Source organism: Anguilla rostrata, chromosome 9 (genome assembly GCF_018555375.3).
Source record: "Anguilla rostrata isolate EN2019 chromosome 9, ASM1855537v3, whole genome shotgun sequence".
In the NCBI taxonomy this organism is placed as follows: Eukaryota; Metazoa; Chordata; class Actinopteri; order Anguilliformes; family Anguillidae; genus Anguilla; species Anguilla rostrata.
The window spans coordinates 6,053,481-6,073,431 of NC_057941.1; the positions used below are offsets into that span (position 1 = coordinate 6,053,481).

General features: G+C 44.9%; 1 protein-coding gene across 6 annotated transcripts in view; it reads left to right on the top strand.

Annotated features, from left to right (window-relative positions):
* Nucleotides 1-19,516, top strand: part of LOC135262769 (glycerophosphodiester phosphodiesterase domain-containing protein 5-like) — a 48,124-nt gene extending 28,608 nt beyond the window's left edge. Inside the window, exons 3-17 of one of the 6 annotated variants that reach the window (XM_064349961.1) lie at nucleotides 2,266-2,369; nucleotides 4,630-4,723; nucleotides 5,039-5,098; nucleotides 5,463-5,561; nucleotides 5,688-5,781; nucleotides 7,017-7,162; nucleotides 8,123-8,205; nucleotides 9,442-9,592; nucleotides 10,150-10,371; nucleotides 10,732-10,889; nucleotides 11,225-11,372; nucleotides 11,782-11,864; nucleotides 13,201-13,215; nucleotides 14,984-15,099; nucleotides 15,200-16,166. In XM_064349961.1, coding sequence (XP_064206031.1) covers nucleotides 2,266-2,369; nucleotides 4,630-4,723; nucleotides 5,039-5,098; nucleotides 5,463-5,561; nucleotides 5,688-5,781; nucleotides 7,017-7,162; nucleotides 8,123-8,205; nucleotides 9,442-9,592; nucleotides 10,150-10,371; nucleotides 10,732-10,889; nucleotides 11,225-11,372; nucleotides 11,782-11,864; nucleotides 13,201-13,215; nucleotides 14,984-15,099; nucleotides 15,200-15,303 — 1,677 coding nt within the window. In that variant the 3' untranslated portion in view covers nucleotides 15,304-16,166. Of the gene's footprint in view, nucleotides 1-2,265; nucleotides 2,370-4,629; nucleotides 4,724-5,038; nucleotides 5,099-5,462; nucleotides 5,562-5,687; nucleotides 5,782-7,016; nucleotides 7,163-8,122; nucleotides 8,206-9,441; nucleotides 9,593-10,149; nucleotides 10,372-10,731; nucleotides 10,890-11,224; nucleotides 11,373-11,781; nucleotides 11,865-13,200; nucleotides 13,216-14,983; nucleotides 15,100-15,199; nucleotides 16,167-16,592 lie in introns of those variants that run through there. The other 5 variants (XM_064349966.1, XM_064349962.1, XM_064349963.1 and 2 more) reach the window with 5 other exon arrangements.
* Nucleotides 19,517-19,951: the final 435 nt, after the last annotated feature.

Genomic DNA, 19,951 nt, shown 5'->3' on the forward strand with positions numbered 1-19,951 from the left:
TATAATCTAATTTAATCTAATCTACTAGGTTGTTTGTGGCCTGTATTGTGTGTGTGCTTGACCTTACTGTAACTATGGTGAAGCCAAAGGCAAATCTTCACAGTAGGGGACAATAAATTATCTATCTATCTATCTGTCTATCTGTCTATCTGTCTATCTGTCTGCGTGTCTGTCTGTCTGTCTATCTGTCTATCTGTCTATCTATCTGTCTGTCTGTCTCTCTGTCTATCTGTCTGTCTGTCTGTCTGTCTAGTAGGTTTGTTATTTTTTCTTCGTTGAAAATCATGACACGTGTGGCTATTTGGCACAGTGCATTGTATGCAAGAAGGGAAATTCCAGACACAGACCACTCATGTAACAACCGATTTACACTTTTTTTATAAAGTCTAGATAAATGCTACTACACATGGATCCCGTGCCTTCATTTTTTTGGCTGAGCCGCAACAGCGGGGCCAGCCCTACAAACGAGAATGTCTGTGACTGAGTGATGAAGCTACGCCATTGGTCGGCCGGTCCAGCCATATACTAGGTTTTGACCTGGTCTTGTTAACTTTTGAATGATTGTGCGGTAGTCCTAATTCATATCACACTAGTTTTCACTCATTAAAAGACATGCCATTTTCAGCGGTTGGTTCTCCTGCGATTTTGCTGCTCCAGGAAAGCGAGGCTCTTCACTGGAGGGCTCTGTGCACCTTTAGCAAGGAGAGAGTGTTTACAGTGCTGCTTAAGGGAATTACCCCTGATCCTTTTATCCCTCTATTTATAGGCTTTCTGATGGTCAATGAAGCCTACAGGGTACCTGGCTCACCGACTTTCAGTGTCTAAGCTGCATAGGAATTTTGTGCCTTTTTTTTTTAAAGGCATCAGGTTCTGCTTCCCTGAGGGAGTTCCACCACCCATTCCCTTTGATTGCTAATCTAGATGAATAAAAGCCTGGTATTAGAGTGAAAATGCTTTTGTTGATCGCACTGTTTGACCCGAAAGGTCGGTTCGGTCATTTTGTTTTTATATTGCCCTCCTCCAGAGAGAGACGCATAGCTTTAATCATAGTGAGTGTCATCCTTGCTCTCCATTCCCAGGATTTGGGGGTTGGGTCATCATTACGTGTCCATGCTAAAAGCCAGTCCAGCTGGAGTGCTGACCTTGAATGGATGGAAATGTCATCTCTCTCCCTGCACACTTCCTGTGGAATCCCATATAAATCAGCCACAGTGCAGTTTGCAAGAAGCCATTTATGGGAAGAGAGTAAAAGTATCCCCTAAAGACCCTTTGTGTTCATACAGTTTTACCTTGTAACAAACCAGCGAATCTTTCAATGAAAATGCTTTTTTGTACCATTGTAGGTACCATGGTCTTCTTTTAAACTGTTTACAGGTTATAAGCAAGGATGATGTGCAGTGTAAAAACTGAAGTATGTCTACATTATAGATACATTGTGAGAAAAGGACTGTGTTGACTTGGTGAAATCATTTCTGTTCAGTTTTTAAAAAGCTTCATGACTTATTTAAAGTAAGATGTGCACTTGTTCAAAATGGTAATACTAAACACTTGACACTTGATCTTAAAAGTCCAGGCCCCTGGGAACTGGTAATACCATAGGATCGGTGTCCTTTTGTCATTTTTTGAAATGCCCAGTCGTGGCCAACATTGAAGAAATCCATCTATTCCTTGCACACTGTCTTCTCATCTGGCTTTCTATTAATAGAGCCATCATTGTTAGAATGCAGCTGGCTCTGCACAGAAATTCTAATCAATTACCAAAATTAGTCTCAATCGCATGGCCAGTCTTGCCTCTCATGGTAACCTTTGTAAATTGGTTCATTACTGTGGGGAGACTGGGTGTCACATCACTCTAAATTTTTACTACCTGTGTAATTTTGTAGATTATATGAGTGTTATTATGTATCTATACATATATATATATATATATATATATATGAAATAATGGCCGGTTGATGGCATTTGGTGCTATCACCAAATGACAATAAATTGCATTAATTGTACATTTGCTATAGAAATATGCAAGCGTATATATGATTCATTCTTAATGAGTTTGGGCTACTTGGACGGTTTTTCTTTTAATTATTCTCATTTGTTTTGAGCGCTGAGAAAGGAACCCGTCTAAGTTCATGTCCTGAGGGTTACGTCCGGTCCGTTCCTCTCCGTCTCGCCTGCTTCTCCCTCCCCTCTTACGGAAGTCTCTCTGTTGACGTTCCCACAGTAGCAACAGTCATGGCGGTTTGTCTGTGTCTGTTTGTGTTTCAGTGGGAGTGCGTGTGGTTCCTGATCCTGACCTCCACCTTCTTGCTGCTCCTGGTCTGGTCCTACTTCTGGTGGGCTGCGCAGAATGACTACGGCGAATTTAACTGGTGAGTGCAGCTCGTCTGATTCCTTTTATCGTCTGCGACGAGGCGCAGGAGGCAGCAACAAAGAGTCATTCATCCCTTGGGTTGGTGACGTCTGGACAGAGGCAACAGGCCTTAAAGGTGGGCAGGGCAGAGCAGAGCGGGGCTGTGGGTGGGGTGGGGGGGGGGGCGGCAGCTGGGTTACAGGGCTTTATTTTGTGGTTAGCAGCTTCAGAGAGATGAAAGATCTGTCAGGGCTTTGAAAATAATGACACGAAACTGTGGGAAATCTAATAATCAGGCCATTAAGTGTAATCTTTCAGGGGTGAATATGGTAGCGCTGTGCTGTGGTCCGGGGCCGTGCGGGGACTCTTAATAGAGCAGTGTTATTCCTGGCTTTGATCAGCAGCGTGTGCTGCGCCTGCCATGAGCACCGTTTATGAAGCCTGTAAACGTGCATGCGGTCCAGCTGCTGTTTGTGTTTGTGTACTGTAGTTCCGCTCCTGTTTTACTCGCACACAGAGCTCTCACAGACACATGTAAAAATTTCGTGCATTTCATTCCTTGCATTTATACAGTGTAGCACTTTTCTCACTGGCCGGTGACTTAAAGCACTTTACAGTGATGAGGGGGAAACTCAACTCAACCACCACCAATGTGTAGCACCCACCTGGATAATGTATGACAGCCATTTTGTGCTGGACGCTCACCACACATAATGAAGCACTTCATAAAAATTTAGGATATATCCATATTTTCCCTGAAATGCCATTTAAAGACTAAAAATTGTATTTTTGCTTTAAAACACTTTAGTTTGGTGGCTGCACCTGCTTTTTAACATTGGTATTTAAATTATACTCCAGCATCAACTTTAGCTGAGAAATGTTTTGAAATAGCTGGGCAGGGATTCCGCAGCGGTCTTCTGCAAACGTCCTTGCGCCTTGAGAACCTCCTCGGTCAGCACGGCGCAGCGTTGAGCCCTGGAGGCCCCCCCCCCCACCCCCGCGCTTGCCTGTGGAAGGATAAACGCGGCCAGGCCGAAAGCGGCCGTGCCGATAAGCCCAAAACCTTTGAGGGGCGCGTCAGGGGCGAAGCGTTTATCCCGGAGCAGGCTTTACGCCGGCGGGACTGACATCATCGCTCTCAACGCGGACGTGCGTGACTCCCCCAGAGCTGCGAAGGATAAAAAAGCGTGGACTCATAAAGTGTGAGATACAGAACTAGGTATTACTGCTGACCGATGGGAATAAATTCAATATTAATTGGTGTCTGCTGTCTGTTCGGACAAACCCTGAGAGAGAGCAAAGCGGGGAAAAATCCATAGGTGGTTGCTGATATCTAGCAAGAAAGGTATTACTTGTTTGTCTGCTATTTTAATGCGAAACATTCTGATACTCTTGAAGTATATTGTTCATGGGCCTCTAGTGGCGCAGCCCGTAGAGCGCTAACCACATGCTCAATGCGAGCCGCGACGTCGGCGGTTCGAATCCGACTGCCGACCCTTGTCGCATGTCTCTCTCCTCCTAATTCTTCCTGTCTCTCAACACTGTCCTATCAAATAAAGGAAAAAACCTATTTAAAAAAAAAAAAAAAAAAAAAGGAATATTGTCCATGAATGTCCGGTTGAACATTGTTAGTCCACGTTGCTCAGAGCCTGCAGTCGAGGCCGGGCACCTTTCGAGTGACTCGGCCGTCTTCGTGCTCCTCTAGTCCGTCTTCTCAGGAGGGGCAGCACCTGCCCGTCCTCAACGCCGCCCTTCCCCCTTCCTTTCCCGCGGCTATCTCCACCCACTCCAGACCCGCCATCCGTACAGCACGGGGCCCAGACCGCTCCCTCTGCCGGGGATGTTAAAAATAGAATAGCCTTGCTCACCACGTGACCCGTCGGCTATTCCTCGACGAGCGGCCTTATCCTGTGGAGTGAGTGATGGGGACGAGAGTGCGTGATTGGCTCACGAGGGCCTCGCGGCGTCCGCCTCACACCGTTCGGGAGCTATCAGCTGCCCTGGGGTTAGAGACGCAGAGGAAGCCGGCTGCCTCTCACTGTACCGAACCTCAGGCCTCTCTGCTGCTCTCATACTCGTGCCCTACTCTCACAGCCGCCGCTGCAATAGCGCTCCTGCTTTCACAATTATAAACCTCTGTAAGAGTGGCAAGGTTTTTACAGAGCAGTCCGGCCAGCCTCAGTCGCTTGTGATGGCGTGAGTGCATTTCCAGATTGTATTGTCGTCTTGTGAATCTGCTGGAACGCTACCGCAGCCCACTCTGGGTCTCTCTCCTGCAGGGTCCTGTACAACCGGTCGGGGGAGTGGACCGATGGGACCGTTCCCATTCTCGCCACCACAGCCGCGGGGTTCACTTACGTGTCCTTCTTAATGGTGAGTCGTCCCGTCCGACAGGAAGTGCGCTCTTTCGACGTTCAGCCTGGCGCTTTGTGTCATACTGAATCATAACAGGGGCGTCATAATAGAATAGGAAATGCAAGTCTCAGCTGATGTTTGTAAAAATAGATCATTAGGTTTTCTGTACCGCAAGCTGTGGTCCATGAGGTGCGTTGTCCCCATGCTAAATAAATGGATAATATGCAAATGTGCGCAGTGCGTTTGCTGAGCAAATAAAAATGTGGCTGAATGTAGCAGTTTTGGTGCTTGATGATTGGCTCTTGCACACCTGGCCCCTTTGTCCTTTTTCAGATGTTAGCACTTTGTCACGTAGCAGTGGGACAGCAGCTGAATCTGTACTGGCTCCACAAGGTATTCCTCCACAGCATCATTCCACACCATCTGTAACGCATTTAGTTCTCCACACGAACTGTGGCTCAAATAATGCTCCACGCACACTATAAGGCAAGCAGTTCGCCACAAACTCTTTAGCGCAAGGAACACCCCACACAAACCGTGTGTATGTGTGTGTGCGTGTGTTTCATGCGTGTGTGTGTGTGCGTGCGTGCGTTCGTATGTACATACATGTGTGTCTCATGATGACAGACTGCTAACAGTGGAAACAACCGAGCGCAGTCTTATGACACCTATTGTCTTTTTAAAGATCAAAGCACACAGCCTACACCTGTTGCTACTACCAGTGTTAATATGTGTGTGTGTGTGTGTGCCTCTGCAGATTGGAGTGACAGCCGCCATGATGACCACCATCACCGGTGTGATCTCCATCAACGAGCTGTGGGGGAAGGAGTGGGACATCATCGCGATCTCCCTGCAGGTGAGAGCACTGGTCTCTGCAGCCCCCGCCCCCTCCCCCTCTGCCTTCACCTGTCATTCATTCAAGTGTACGGCTCGAGCAGGAACTGCGGCGTTTGTGTGAGCGTGTGTCTCTGTTTCCGCGCAGGCAACTGGTCTCTTCCTGCACTTAGGAGCCCTGGTCGCCATTACGGCTCTGAGCTGGTTGATGGCCGGTCAGGTCATCCGCTTCGAGAAAACCAGTGAGTTTAACCGTCACCCCACTGATCCAAGATCAGCATCTCTTCATCACAGAAAGCTATGGATGTTGACAACATGCAGTAATGCAACATACAGTACTGTATCTGAACTCTGCGTACATACACTAGTTCTTGTCTTCGTGAATTTCATATGAATTTCACATGAAGGGTGAAACATGAAGATCCTGTGAAAATTTCTTCCGCCGTTGTAATGCTCATCCATAAACCTGACTAACGGTGTTACGGTTCTGCAAGTGCACATCTTCATTTTTACCATTAAAAAAAGGACTGCAGAATGGCAGTGATATTCTTTTAGGTGAGGTTTCCCATAAGGAGTCTGAGTTGTGACCAGGGTGTTGATCCAATCACAAAGTTGGAATGACTACACTCTGTATCAACATTATGTTCATACACCGTAGTACATCTTCTTTGTCTGTGTTTTTCATTAACAAACAATATTTCATAGTTCTAAAATGTATGCATTCCTTCCTATGATAATTGGACATTTGTCACAGGCATTTCAGTTTAAACCAATGTGCAGCCAAAACTATTGCCAAGATGTACTTGTAAATACAAAGTTATGAAAGCAGCCACAGAGCAGCAGAGTTCAAAAGCTAACACTGTCGCCTATATAAGAACGCTAATCGCAGAAAAAGTGCCATATGATGAGTAGTGGACAACTTCAGATGCATTGAGGGGATACAGCAGTAAAAGGTGCTGGGTTTGAGTGTTGGGTGTAGTAGCAGGGCTCATCGCTCACACAGGCACTGTGGAGTGTTTATATCTTACATGGTTTTTCATTGTTCCAGCCTGTTGCAATAGGTTAGCTCAGTTTACATTTCAGTTGAGCCGATTTCAGTTTGTTTTCTGTAATCTGCTCTAAGTGAGACCAGATGGCACTTTCTCTCTTCTGTTCTTTGTGAAGCATTTCAGGGAATGTTAATTAGATGCCTGTTATTACTTGGAAACTGATCAAGGAACATATTTCCCATGTCCATACCATAACCTCACCCAATAATCTGCACTAATGCTAATACTAGCCTACGCAAATCACGGTGAAAAAAGGACACTGTCAAAGGAAATGGTTATGTATTACTTTAATAACGTTAGTGCTGGGAAAATGTGTTTAATCTTTTAAACATTTAGAATTTTTGTTGAGTTTTAGCGATTGTGTGTACAGTTTCTGTAGCCTGTAATTATACTGTGTGTAGTTGACGCATAAGCTTATTCCTCTTTAGGGTTCCAGTTAGTCGTGCTCCTGGTCTACCTGAGTGTCCTCCTGGCTCTCTACCTGGCCCCCCTCACCATCACCTCCCCGTGCCTCATGGACCGGGCCAGTCTAAAACAACGGCCTGATGTCATTGGCCATAGGGGAGCACCAATGGTGAGTCAGTTGACCTAACCAGCCATTGAGGGGACCCGAGTCCGCTATTGATTGGAGATTATTTTATAATTTACTTTTTAATGACAGAACCTGCAGTTTTAAAGTTGCCATGCTAGGACCATAAACCTTTTGACTAATAGATAATGGAACATTTTGAACTCTGTGTCACTATTTTGAAATTGGTATTGGAATCCCAACTGATTATACTTGACTTACAGTGAAGAACAAATGGAATTTAATAAGTACTGTGAAAAACACTTTTTAGCATTTTTTTTCAGTGTTATATATTGTATTTGAATTCACATTTCAAGAAATGAAATTGAATTCTGTCATCCTGTTTAGGTGTTCACTATTACGCCTAAAGGATTCAAGTTCCTGCAAAAACAAAAGTGAAAGCATAGGCCTTGTAGTGATACTGAGTCATATTTTAGATGGAATTTGGCATGTCCCTTAAGACTGGTACGCAGTGGGCTCTATTTTTCTTGGAGGAATGTTAGTTTTAAAAAAAGGTCAAACGATATTGATGTTTGAACTTTCCCATGGTAGGAACAGGGTGTTGTTACACTTCACCTGCTGAATGAACAGACTTGGAGCTCGACACCCACTGTGTATCCATGTGCAGCTAGAGATAGAATTAACTCTTAAAGGAGAAGTTTTTTAAAAATCCTTTATTTATACCAGTTAACTTACTGAGATTAAAATCTCTTCTATAAGAGAGAACTGTTTCTGTCTTTGAATCTGCTGTACTGGTGAATGTGTCTTAGAACATGCGTGTCCGGACCCCAGAACTCGTTCTCATGTGCTCTACGCTGGCAGCAAATTCCACGTCGAAAACACATGGATGGTTCGAGAGCGCAAAGGAATGCTTCCGAGGCTGCCAGGTCGCGCGCGGCCTTGCCGTGCCGAGACCTCCGGCCGAGGCAGGTGTTGACGCTTGCTTCTTGGCGTCTCTCCTTCCAGCTGGCTCCGGAAAACACCGTCATGTCCTTCAACAAAGCCGTGCAGCACAAGGTCAACGGGCTGGAGGCCGACGTGACCGTCAGGTGACCAGCCGCCCCCCCTCTTCTGTGCCAGGGAGGGGAATCGATAGACGTCCGAGTCTTACATCACTGCTCTCCACCAGAGGATCAGTCTTACTCATTACTGTGGCCGCTTGTCTTACACGGCTGGGCACAGGCGGTGTGCTGCTTTTTCTTGATTCGTTTAGAAGAATCACGCGGGTTCTACCGTCGTACAAGCATGATTCTGACAAATGTATGTGGGCTTCTGTTCGGAGGGTACGTGCAAGGGGCGAGCGAACAGGGTCCATTCTGTTTGATGCTCGTGTGAGGTGAATGATATTGTCTCAGAGTTAAGGTAAAAATTGGGCTTTTGTGAAAGATAGTATACGTGCGAGGTGAAATGCTCTCCGTAGTATTTTTTACAGGAATGGAAGAGGCTGAAAATGTACGGATTTGTGTTTCCAAGTTCAAAAACAGAAACAGTGTACAGTAGTGGTTTCATGAAAAACCCTGTAGCTAGTTCAGCGTACTTATCAATGAGTAATGACTGTGGTTGTTACATGGCGGTCTGGGTGGCCTGTGGCGAAGCTGCTTCAGGCACTGTAATGAGGATTAATGAGTGTCACAGATTATACCCATAATGCTCGGTGGGCGTGACTGCAGTGAGCCTGTGACCTTACTGTGATTAATTGGGTCCTGTCTCAGGAGAGAGCGTCGCAATTAGCAGTAGATACAAGTTCTGTCGGACTTCAGTTCCATGGGCGTCAGTCTTTAAGTAGAAATTATACAGCTGCAGTATCAGTCTTCTGTCTCAAACTCTTTTGAGCTACAGTCTCACGGACTCTAAGGCTTCAGTTTCACACTCTTAAGAGTTTCAGAAATCCACTTTTGAGCTGCAGTCTCAGACACTAGAGCTTCAGTCTCACAAATTCTTTACAGTTAAAGAAATATACTTTTGAGCTGCAGTCTCAGACACTAGAGCTTCAGTCTCACAGTGTGTGTGTGTGTGTGTGTGTGTGTGCGTGCGTATGTCTGTGTGTGTGTGTCTGTGTGTGCCTGTGTCTGTGTGTGTGTGTGTGTGTCTGTGTGTGTGTATCTGCATTCATGCATTTGTGTGTGTGTGTGTGTGTGTGGGTGTGTGTGTGTGTGTGTGTGTGTGTGTGTGTGTGTGTGGGTGTGTCTGTGTGTGTGTGTGTGTGTGTATATATATCTGCATTTATGCATGTCTGTGTGTACTGTACGTGCGCACACTGCTGATGCAGCCCTTTGCTCCCCCAGTCTGGACGGAGTGCCCTTCCTAATGCGCGACCGCACGCTGAGGAGGACCACGGACGTGGCGAAGGTCTTCCCGGCCCGGCAGTTCAACGACGCGTCCCTGTTCAACTGGACCGAGCTGCGCTCCCTCAACGCGGGGCAGTGGTTTCTAAAGGTGCCGCAGCTTTAACGAGCGGACCCTGCTAATTTAGCACCGTCGCGTTACAGCGATCCCTGCGCTGTTAGAAGCTCTAACGGATCGTCTGTTGTGGTTGTCCATGTATCTTTTCTGCAATCTGCATCCAAAGCAGCTGACTCCGCTAACGTTCTGCTACCACGTTGGGTGTGTCTGCCGCGGTGGTGCAAAACACACACACTCTGGCACATTTTTCTCAGATGAGAAGGTGTACCTAAATACCAAAAAAATGTTCTGGTATTTTGATCATGTTTTTGATGGACAGATGAAATACGTGAAATACATTTTTAATGGAAGAAGGTCTTAGCATTTAGATCTTTATTTTACTTTAGCATAAGGAATATACTGTACAGCATATGTGACTTATTGTTTTTGGTATGATGTCATGTGTAGAATGAGCTGTACTCCAGCAAGTTGATACATGCAGCAGCTTCAGAACTGCCAACATAATTTTTAGTTCTGGTGCTTCACACACATCAAGTGCTAAGGCGGCTCGGGTCCTATGACTGAAGCCGCTGTGTCCACCTCCGCCCTAGGACGACCCCTACCGGACGGTCCAGTCCATGTCCCAGAGGGACCTGAACCGGGCGGGGAACCAGACCGTGTGCAGCCTGCAGGAGCTGCTCCGCGTGGTGGTCCGGTCCAACCGCTCGGTCGTCTTCAACCTGCGCAGGCCGCCGCCCGAGCACCCGCGCCACGGGAGCTGGGTCAACGACACGCTGCAGGCCTTCCGCAGATCCGGGATACCCAAGGAGCAGGTGAGGACGCGGGCCGCTGCTTTTTGGCCGGGCCACACCAGCGGGGCCCCAGCCCTACAAACGCGAATGTCTGTGACTGACTGACTGACTGAGTGAGTTATGAAGTTACACCATTGGTCGGCCGAGTTATGAAGTTACACCATTGGTCGGCCAGATCATGTGTGTTAGGCCCAGCCATATACTAGGTTTTAACCTGGTCTTGTATTCCTGGAATCTCGCGCTCCGCTCCATATTGATGCTGAAATGCCCAAGTTACAGCCCATTTCCGTCAGTTATGCATGGGGCCGGTGGCGAGGGCACTGCCCCCCGAGGCCCCGCCCTGCAGAGGCGTGGCTCAGTGTGCGACTCTGCTCTCCGCAGGTGATGTGGACCCCAGACTGGGGGCGGGAAATGGTGCAGCAGGAGGCTCCAGGCTTCCAGCAGATCTCCGGGGCCAAGCTGTCTGTGGAAGCTGCCCGGGAGCAAGGCCTCGTGGGGCTCCACTTGCACTACAGCCAGACCAGCGCGGTGGAAATCCGGTACGCTCACGGCCTGCCTTCAGGTCCCAGACTCAGGACTGAACTGCAATCACTGTGTTACGGTTGGCTAGTTTCAGAGTAATATTTGTTACATTATTGGGCTGGGTAATATACCACAATGATGATTATCGAATGCAAATTCCTCCCATCGTGTGTGTTTGTGCGTGCACGCTTTTTTGTGCACGCGTGTTTGTGCATGCGTGTGTTTGTGTACGTGTGTGTGTTTGTGTGTGCATGTGTTTGTGCACGTGTGTGTTTGTGCGTGCGCGTGTTTGTGCACACATGTGTGTGTTTGTGCGTGCGTGTGTTTGTGCGTGTGTGTGTGTGTGTAACAGGGAGCTCCTGGCGAACAACATGAGCCTCAGTCTGTACACTGTGAACGAGCCGTGGCTCTACTCCGTCCTGTGGTGCAGCGGCGTGTCCTCCATCTCCTCCGACGCCCCTCAAATCCTTAAAAAGGTGCCTAACCCCATCTGGCTCATGGTAAGCTCCCCTCCCCACACACAACACCACTGCCACCTGGCACACACAGGACACACTGCAGTCCTCCTCTTCCCTGTTTCTGTCTTTGCACCTCTGCCCAATTTATTCCCAGTTTTCTCATAGGCTTCCTCCAGCACCACTATCTTTGCACCTCTCCCCAGTTTATTCCTAGTTTACTCATAAGCTTCCTCCAGCACGCACCGTTACAAAACCGCATCCATGGGAAACTATACATGCCAATGGAGTATGTTTTCTTTCTAAAAATGCATGATTTATACCTCTGTGAGGATGACATTTGTGCAATTCAGACAAGCTCCTGATCGACAGTCGGATTTGCGGTGTGTTAAAATGTACGTTTTACTGCCATCTAGTGGAGTGCCAAAATCGACCGCTCTCTTTTTTGTCACAGAGTCCAGAGGAATACTGCATGGTCTGGATAACTTCGGATCTTGTTTCCTTCGCTATTATAATAGGAATATTTGCATTCCAAAAGTAAGTAGCATTTTCACTGTTTGTTTGCCCGAATCACAGAAAATGTTTGTGATATTTTTGCTCTTAAGTGAATGCTCTATGTTTGTCAGTACCTTGAGTAGGAGTGCATTATTTGCAAACATTCACACTCATTAAATCCATATTTGTGTATTTGTGTATTGTTGTTCTGCTAATTAGCTCGGTAATGCCCAGAGAAGTTTTAATGGGATCTCCTCAAATAAAGCAGAAAGGCTTACTGACGTGCGGTCGGTTGTCTGTCCACCACACTGAACAGTCACCTGTGTTTAAAAGGGTGTGGTGGGCTGTGCAGCTGTAAGTGCACATGCTGTGCGGCATGGGTGCAGGCCATGACTTCTGCTCAGTCTGTCCATTCATTACCCATTCACAAGCACCACAAGTAATTGAAAGCACAGGGCTCATTACATTAAATTGCGTTACGCTACTGGCATTTAGCAGACGACCTTAACCACAGCCACTTGCACAACTGTTACTCTTAAAACATGGTGTCTTGGCCTTCTGAGGAGCCCTAACCAACTGACCGTAGAGTCAGCTGATCATATTATGGCTTTCAAGAAAGAATTTCCCACTTCAATGAAATTATCTATAGCTAAACTTTTTTTATTATTATCTATGACAGCCCCTCTTCATAGTTTGAGCAGTAAGATGCTGTTGTTGGATCATCTTCATGTGATTTAAAAAAATATATATGTTTGCCTTCATTTGTTTAAGGCATGTATTTGGAATAAACTTTAGTAAACTGCTGAGCAATGTGATGACAATGGGCAAATGGTGCCTATATTCAACAGATGATAAATGTCTTTTTTAAGCTTTCTTTAAAATGGCCAGGAATGGCAAGAGTACTTTTCTGCATGTTTCAACTGCATTTTAATTGTGGTGTAGGCTCTTAAATATTCAGTGTGTATTATAATGCCTGCGAGAAGAGTTTCCCCTTGTGGCAGTCTGCTTCCCAATCAGGAAAAGAAACATAGTTTTCAAGATCATACACTAAGAAGTAGCGGTCTTGTAAAAGTTCACCATTGCATTAAGTTACATTATGTTTTTTATTTGCTTAGAATCTTAGTTCATTTGTTTCCTGTAAATTGTGTTGCCCAGGTGTTGGCATGCCTCTCATACAAAGCGAACCATTGCACATTCTCTCTGACTTTCCATTCATGTCGGTGTACCTGTGGTGTCTGTGCCTAGGGACTGTGTGTGTGAGGGTGTTTCCAGCTTCAGAACTGACCTCTCCACCCTGTTCTCTCTCTGTCTCTCTCTCTCTCTCTCTCTCTGCCTGGTGTGCATGCTCCTCTTCTCTGCTATAACTGGCACCTCTCAGCTGTCACATGATCAGGTAACGAGGACTCCTCTCCTGACCCATAATGCTTTTCTTCGATGCTGCCCCACTGTTCTTCCTGTTCCATCTTTCATTTGTTGCTCTCTCTTCCCCCCTTTCTGCCTCTTCTGTGTTCTTTTCATCATTTCACACTCGCTTTTCTGCCATCTCTTCTCACTATGTATACACTTGCCTTTCCTTGTTTCTGTTATTGATTTAAAAAAGTGTGGAATGATAACCCATAAAGAAGGCCTTGTAATAACCACATATGACTGATGCCTGGTCAGTGTTTTTTTTTTTTTTTTTTAAATTTTGGCCTACTTGGTGCATAAATTTTGAGTGAACAGATTGCGCCTTAAAGTAATGTTGGCATGGCAAACAGAATTGCAGTACACTAAATGTCTGTGTTGTTTATGCCCCTGTCTCAGTGTTCTGGCCCCAGAACCCCATCCTTGGCCTATGCTGTAAATCTCACGGGAAAGACTGCCGTAGAATCTGGGAAATGTTATTGGCACATTGCAATAAGAAACACAAACAGGCTGAAGCTATTAGGACCCAGAGTTTGTTACTTTCCACAGTAAACTTCACTTCAGTCTTCAACATTACCTCCACTCTGAGTGCACCCTTGTGCTGTTTAATAATATTTCTATGGACAGTTTAATTTTCCTTGGGTTTAATGAGTTCAGTTTGTCTTACTTTTCAGCTCTCTTGATATATGGCTATAGGGTGTGCTAAATGTCTGTTAATATATTTGTATCTGCCTGTCCAATATGTTCATTTTTTATGTGTTGACATTTTTAAACAGCTGAGTTTAGAGATCCCATATATTAGAATATGATACACTTGACGTTTAGATGTAGTTTACTGTGTATATCCATTCGAAAATCACCGTATGGAGCGTAACAGTGGAAATGTTTTCTTGTTCCTTAGTTTGTTACATGTTGGTTATATGTGCGAAAAACTAGATGGTTTTCAGGGAAGAACGTTTTTTTCAAGACATTTATTTAACTGATCTTTCAACTAAAGGAACTACTGATGATTTTCGACAGTTGATTAAATGCCTGTGTACATACACAATATGGCTAGTATGTGGACACGTGACATCCAACATCTCATACAAAATATTGGCCTTAATACAGAGTTGGTCCACTCTTTGCTGCTATAACAACCTCCATTCTTCTGGGAAGGCTTTATACTAGATGTTGGAGCATTGCTGCTGAGATTTGCTTCTATTCCGTTTGAAGACCATTAGAGAGGTCGGGCACTCTTTGGGCTGTTAGGCCTTGGCTGGCAGTTGGCTTTCCAATTGATCCCAAAGGTGTTGGATGGGGTTGAGGTCAGGGCTCTGTGCAGGCCAGTTATGTTTTACCACACCGTTCTTGAAATAAACATTTCAATATGGACCTCGCTGTTTGCCCGGTGGCATTGTAATGCTGAAACAGGAAAGGGCCTTCCCCAAACTGAAGCACAAAATCGTCTAGAATGTCATTGTACGCTGTAGCATTAAGATTTGCCTTCACTGTGGAACTAAGGGGCCTAGCCCAAACCATGAATAACAGCCCCAGAACAAGGGGTGTCCACATACTTTTGGTCATATAGTGTATATTTCACAAGCATTTGATGCGTTTGTGCGTGCGTGCATTTCTGCGCACATCTGTGCGTACGTGCACTTGTGCATGCATGCATCTGTGCATGCGTTCATTGACACGAGAGCGCTGATCCCTGAGGGCAGGCGGTAGATGCGACGTGGCGCTGCTGCTCACTCTGCCCCCGCACCCTGCCGCAGGTGGAGGCTGAGCGGCATGCGCAGCTACAACCCCGAGCAGATCATGCTGAGCGCCGCCGCCGTCCGCAGCTCCAGCCGCGACGTCAGCCTCATGAAGGAGAAGCTCATCTTCTCAGGTAAAGAGAGCGGAGACGCGGCGGGGCCCTCACGCAGCCTCGTCCTCCTCTTCCTCCTGCTTCGCAGTTCTGCCGCTGACGCATGCTTCCTCTGTCTCAGAGTGCGTCTCGTGTGCGTCTGCTCTCCCTCCATTCCTCCATCCTCCCGTCTCCTCCAGTACCCTTCCACTGTGCCCCAACACTCCACAGCCTCTAACTGCCTGACCCCCGCCTCCCCCTCCCCTCCCCTCCTGCATGGGAGCTCAGTACTTACAGGATGTGAGAGGTGAGTTTTGCTGCCCATTCCACCTCCGTCAACTCTAATCAGAAAAGATCGCAATCCATCAAGCTGGTGAAAGGGCTCTTGGAGTTTTTTTTTTCTGAAAATAAAAACCCAAAAACAAACCAAACCATGAAAGTTGTTTGAAACGACAAGCCTTACAATATCTTGTAAACGCCAGCTACTTGGAATATTTTTGGTGTGCCCAACCAAGTTTTCTCTCCCTGATGGCTTATTGAAATTTTATATAGCTAAGACTAAAAGTTTGGCTGCAGTTAGATGCCTTTCAGAAATAATAAAAGTAAGCTTGTGTCAGTTGCTCTTCAGAGAAAACCTAGCAATAAGCAAGGTTGGAATGAAGGGAGGAGGGGAAAATATGGTCTCGTCACTCTTCTGTGATGTGCTTTGTGAGCTCATCATGACCTCTGTCATAAGTTTTTTGTTTATAGTTGTCTCTGCTGCATGCTTCTCTCATAATTTCGATTCGTCATCAAATTGGCCATTTCTGGTTACTTGGCTTGCAAAAGCTGCCAATTGCCATTCACCAGTGGAGACTGGCTCTTTGAATTTCATGCTGGGTACTTGTGGATAGTGAATACTCTGTTTGACTTTGCATGTTTGAGCTTATTTTGTTCAATTCTCGCCTAGACCTTTTGGTTTAGACGGTTTGTGTTTGACCATTGACTCGTTTTATCCGACTCTGATTCTTGCCTTGGCCCTAGTTTGTTTGCCCAGTGGATGTTGTGTGTTTGACTCGTTCAATTCAACCTCGACTCTCATTTTTCCCTTCTGCTTGCTGTGTATTGACTCCAGTATTTGCAAATTGTTTTTGATTAATTTTTGAACGTAACACTGGGTGGAGGTTGTTAACCTCTTCTGCTTGGCGCCATGCTCTGGAATAGTCATGATTCTTTGCGTCATTTACCATTTACCATTGTGGTATGTAATGTATTGGGGTCTTGTTGGATTAAAAAAGCTCAGCGTTTGTACCCAGCAAGACTTTGAAGACTAGTTAGCTAGTTTCGGGTTGGCAGATAGGGACCGGAGTTTCTCGCCTGTCTGTAGTTTTCATTCCTATTACCCATTCCCCTCTCGCTCCCCTTTTCCTTCTTCCTGTTACGATCTGACCTAGACCGGGTCGTAACCGAGCGCAATGGCAGTTGATATGCGTGCTATATGAAGATGAGATGTATTTGTCGATGGATTGATTGATTCTCTTGTGCCGTCCTGGTAGAAATAAACAATGGCACCAGCAGCGCAGAGGAGCTGTCGCTGTACTCGGGGAACGGATACGACGGCTACACCAATGAAGGCATCGCCCACTGATATTGGAACTGGCACTGTATCTCTGACTTTCTACCCACTAAAGAAAGAGACCAAGCTTTTTAAAAGTGATTTTTCCTTTCTTTCAGTGATGTTTTTGTTTTGTTTTTTGTTTTGTTTTTTCACGACTGTTTTAAAGGATACAGTCAAAACACCAATGAATGGGAATATATTTTCTGAACTACTGTGGACTGAAGACTGAAGCTTCACTGGTTGTGTACATTTTTGTAAAAATGGCTCTCATTTCTGTTGTGTTTAGCATGAAGATATTCCGCATAGAATTTAAACATGTGGTGGTCACCAAGAACAAGTTCCAACAAAGCCGACTTTCAAAGCAAGGAGGTGGAGGGGAAATTTATTTTTAAGGTTTCTGTTTCAGATGGCAGCCATTTTCCTCTACTGCCCCAAACTCTTGTGGGTATTAAGGCCAGGCTATATACATTTTCCCCATTCATTCTTTTCAGTATCCTCATAGAGTAATGAACGCAGAGGCAATCTGCTGTTACTTGGCTGCTGCGCTTCAGGGAAACAGTTTTGCTTCCAGCCTTGTCTTGTTAAAACACATCTGATATGGTTTGCGGTAGGAAACCAACCAACACCAATTAGTACACTGCGTGTTTGTGATATAAAAGGTTTATTTTTAATCCAAGAGGAAGCACGTATTGCAGATGACATATTATTAGATTTTTAAAAACCATGCACATGGGGGAAACTATATCAAAGAGGGGTAATCTTCTGCTGGGGGGGGGGGCTCAATCCCAGTTATCCTGTTCTAGTGTGTGGATGGGCTCCACAGTCTGGTGTGGAATCCGGACGGTGCCAGTGCTGTCCGTGGCCTGTGTGGCCCTGTGGGGCGACACACAATCAGCCCCAGAGTCCCCCAGGGAAGGGGAAGGTTTCACCCAGCTGGGATCAAAGCACCTCATCCCTCGATAGCAACTCCTGCTGGTCGATCCGGTGTTCGCCTGATGAGCTGGGCGTGAAGTTTCTATCTCCGACTCGTGTCTGTCCGAGCCGGACTTGTGCACTGTAGTATGGCAAGAAGCGAGAGCTGACAGGGAATATGGTTGTCTGCATTCTGCCCAGTGAACAGAGTACATTCTAGCATTTGGGACAGGGGACTGGGAATTCCACACCGGGAGGAAAAGGGGTAAATCTTGTTTAAATGGAACTTCATGTTAAATTAAGGATACAGCACTTTGTGCTTGATTTTCCAGTGGCTATATTAAAGGGTTGGAACTCTAAAAACATGAGGATATGGATATCTTGCTCAGGTAACGAGAACCCATTAACTGAACCTGGTGAAATGTGTGCGCTTTCTAATAATGTATGTGAAGTATGTGAAATGAAACCATTGGAACTCCCACCCTCCCTGTGCTATGCTACGTGGTGTGGTGCTTATAACTGTACATTATGGCCATAGAATGTGCATCAGATATTGTGTTCTATTGGAGATGTGGTTTAATTGCAAGCAGTAATGTTGTTCTAGTCTTTGGGTATTAATTCAATTTGTGCATCCTCCACAGGAAAATTCACTGCACTTGACTATCAGATTATAAAAAAAGTCCATTGCATGTGTTCTGCTTATGTCATATTTTATTAAACATGACATTAAATTTATGGTTTGTAGAAATATATGAACAGTGCTGATGTATGCAATTTTTGATTTAAGTAAGAATATGTTATGCAGTATGGTATAAAAATGGAGAAAACAATGAATCAGCTGAATTGCACCCACATTTATTGTTATCTTTCCATATTAGTTTGCCCCAATCAGTGGACTACCTGGGGCTGCCTTAATTTGCCAATATCCAGGTAAAGAACAACAGCAATACTTTTGAGAGGTAGAAGTAGTAGTTTGAAGTAGATGTCACAAAAAACGCTCTGGCATTGATTCATGTTAATAGGTCCTTATTTGTAAAAGCAAATTAAAATGAATTATTTGAATGAGAAATTCAGCTACACGTGAAATAAATTTTAAAAATTGCACATAAAATGCCTGGGCATATTTAATATTTCAATCCAGGCCATTATGTTAACTTTTCCAAAAGAAAATGGGGTCATTCTGATGTTCTTTCTTCTTTAAAACCAACTACCTTTCAGGCTGGTACACTGCCCATACAAACAACTGTCTCCTCCCCACAGGCTTCTCTTCCCTGTGTGTTGCTGGAAGGCAGTTTTACCAGTTAGTATTTGTTATGTCTCCTTTCATATTGTAGGTTAAAGACGCCTCTTGAATTCAATTTAACTGCTTCACATGAGACCCAGGGAAGAGTGCATCATCATAGCATCTTTAATCGTGGCTACAGAGAACCTTTTATACAAAGTAGCGTTTTTTTCTTCTTCTGTTGAATTGTGGTTGTATGTCTCATACAATCTTTCTATTGAATCACTGAATCGTATTACAACTCTGTAAGCCTGCTAAAAAATGTAATACATATACTGTATTTTGGTTGGGACAGATTTTAGTATTGTGTCCAAGATGTGCTGGAAACATCTTCATTGTATGAAATGAGTGAATGTGTTATGTTATCACTGCTGCTTTTGTCTGTTTTTTTATTTTATTCATTTTTGTTACATTGTATTTTTTATTCTGTGAATGAATATTCGAATCATCAGCTTTAGATCAATACCAGTCAACCAATAGCAAGCTATCATTGGAGAGAGATGTCCTGGAAGTCTTTTGAACATTCAGAAATTCAAATTTCACTAAACGGGGCTCATTATTATGTTCTTATAATTCATTTAGATACAGTGCAATGCTAATTTATTTAACTCCCTCTATCCCTACCCCACCCAAATCTAATAAAGCAAAATTTCTTGACTCACTTCAAATGGTTCCACAGCATTTATACATACATTATATGCATTCAATATGCGAATAGGTTCTATGTATTTGTCTTGTATAACTGCTTGTACATTCCTAACTGTGTTCGGGGATGAACTGAACCACATTAAAGAACATCTCGTCACCAATGATTATAAAACTAAGTAAACAAAATATTAAAGAATAACATTCATTTTCAGATTCGATTATAGTTTTCAGTACAATTTGCTGCATAACCAGTATGTAATTTATTTGTACTTGGGCGTAACTTTAGCTTTAACCATGTAGCTACAGTATTACCCCACCAGGGGGCAAGTGACTGGATTGGAAATGATCCAGCTTGGGGTAGGCTAATGCAATTTTTTCTAGAAATGGCATGCCACTCTTAATGGAAATAATTACCATAAATGAATATGTCCCTAAGGTACAATCTTTCAAAGTGA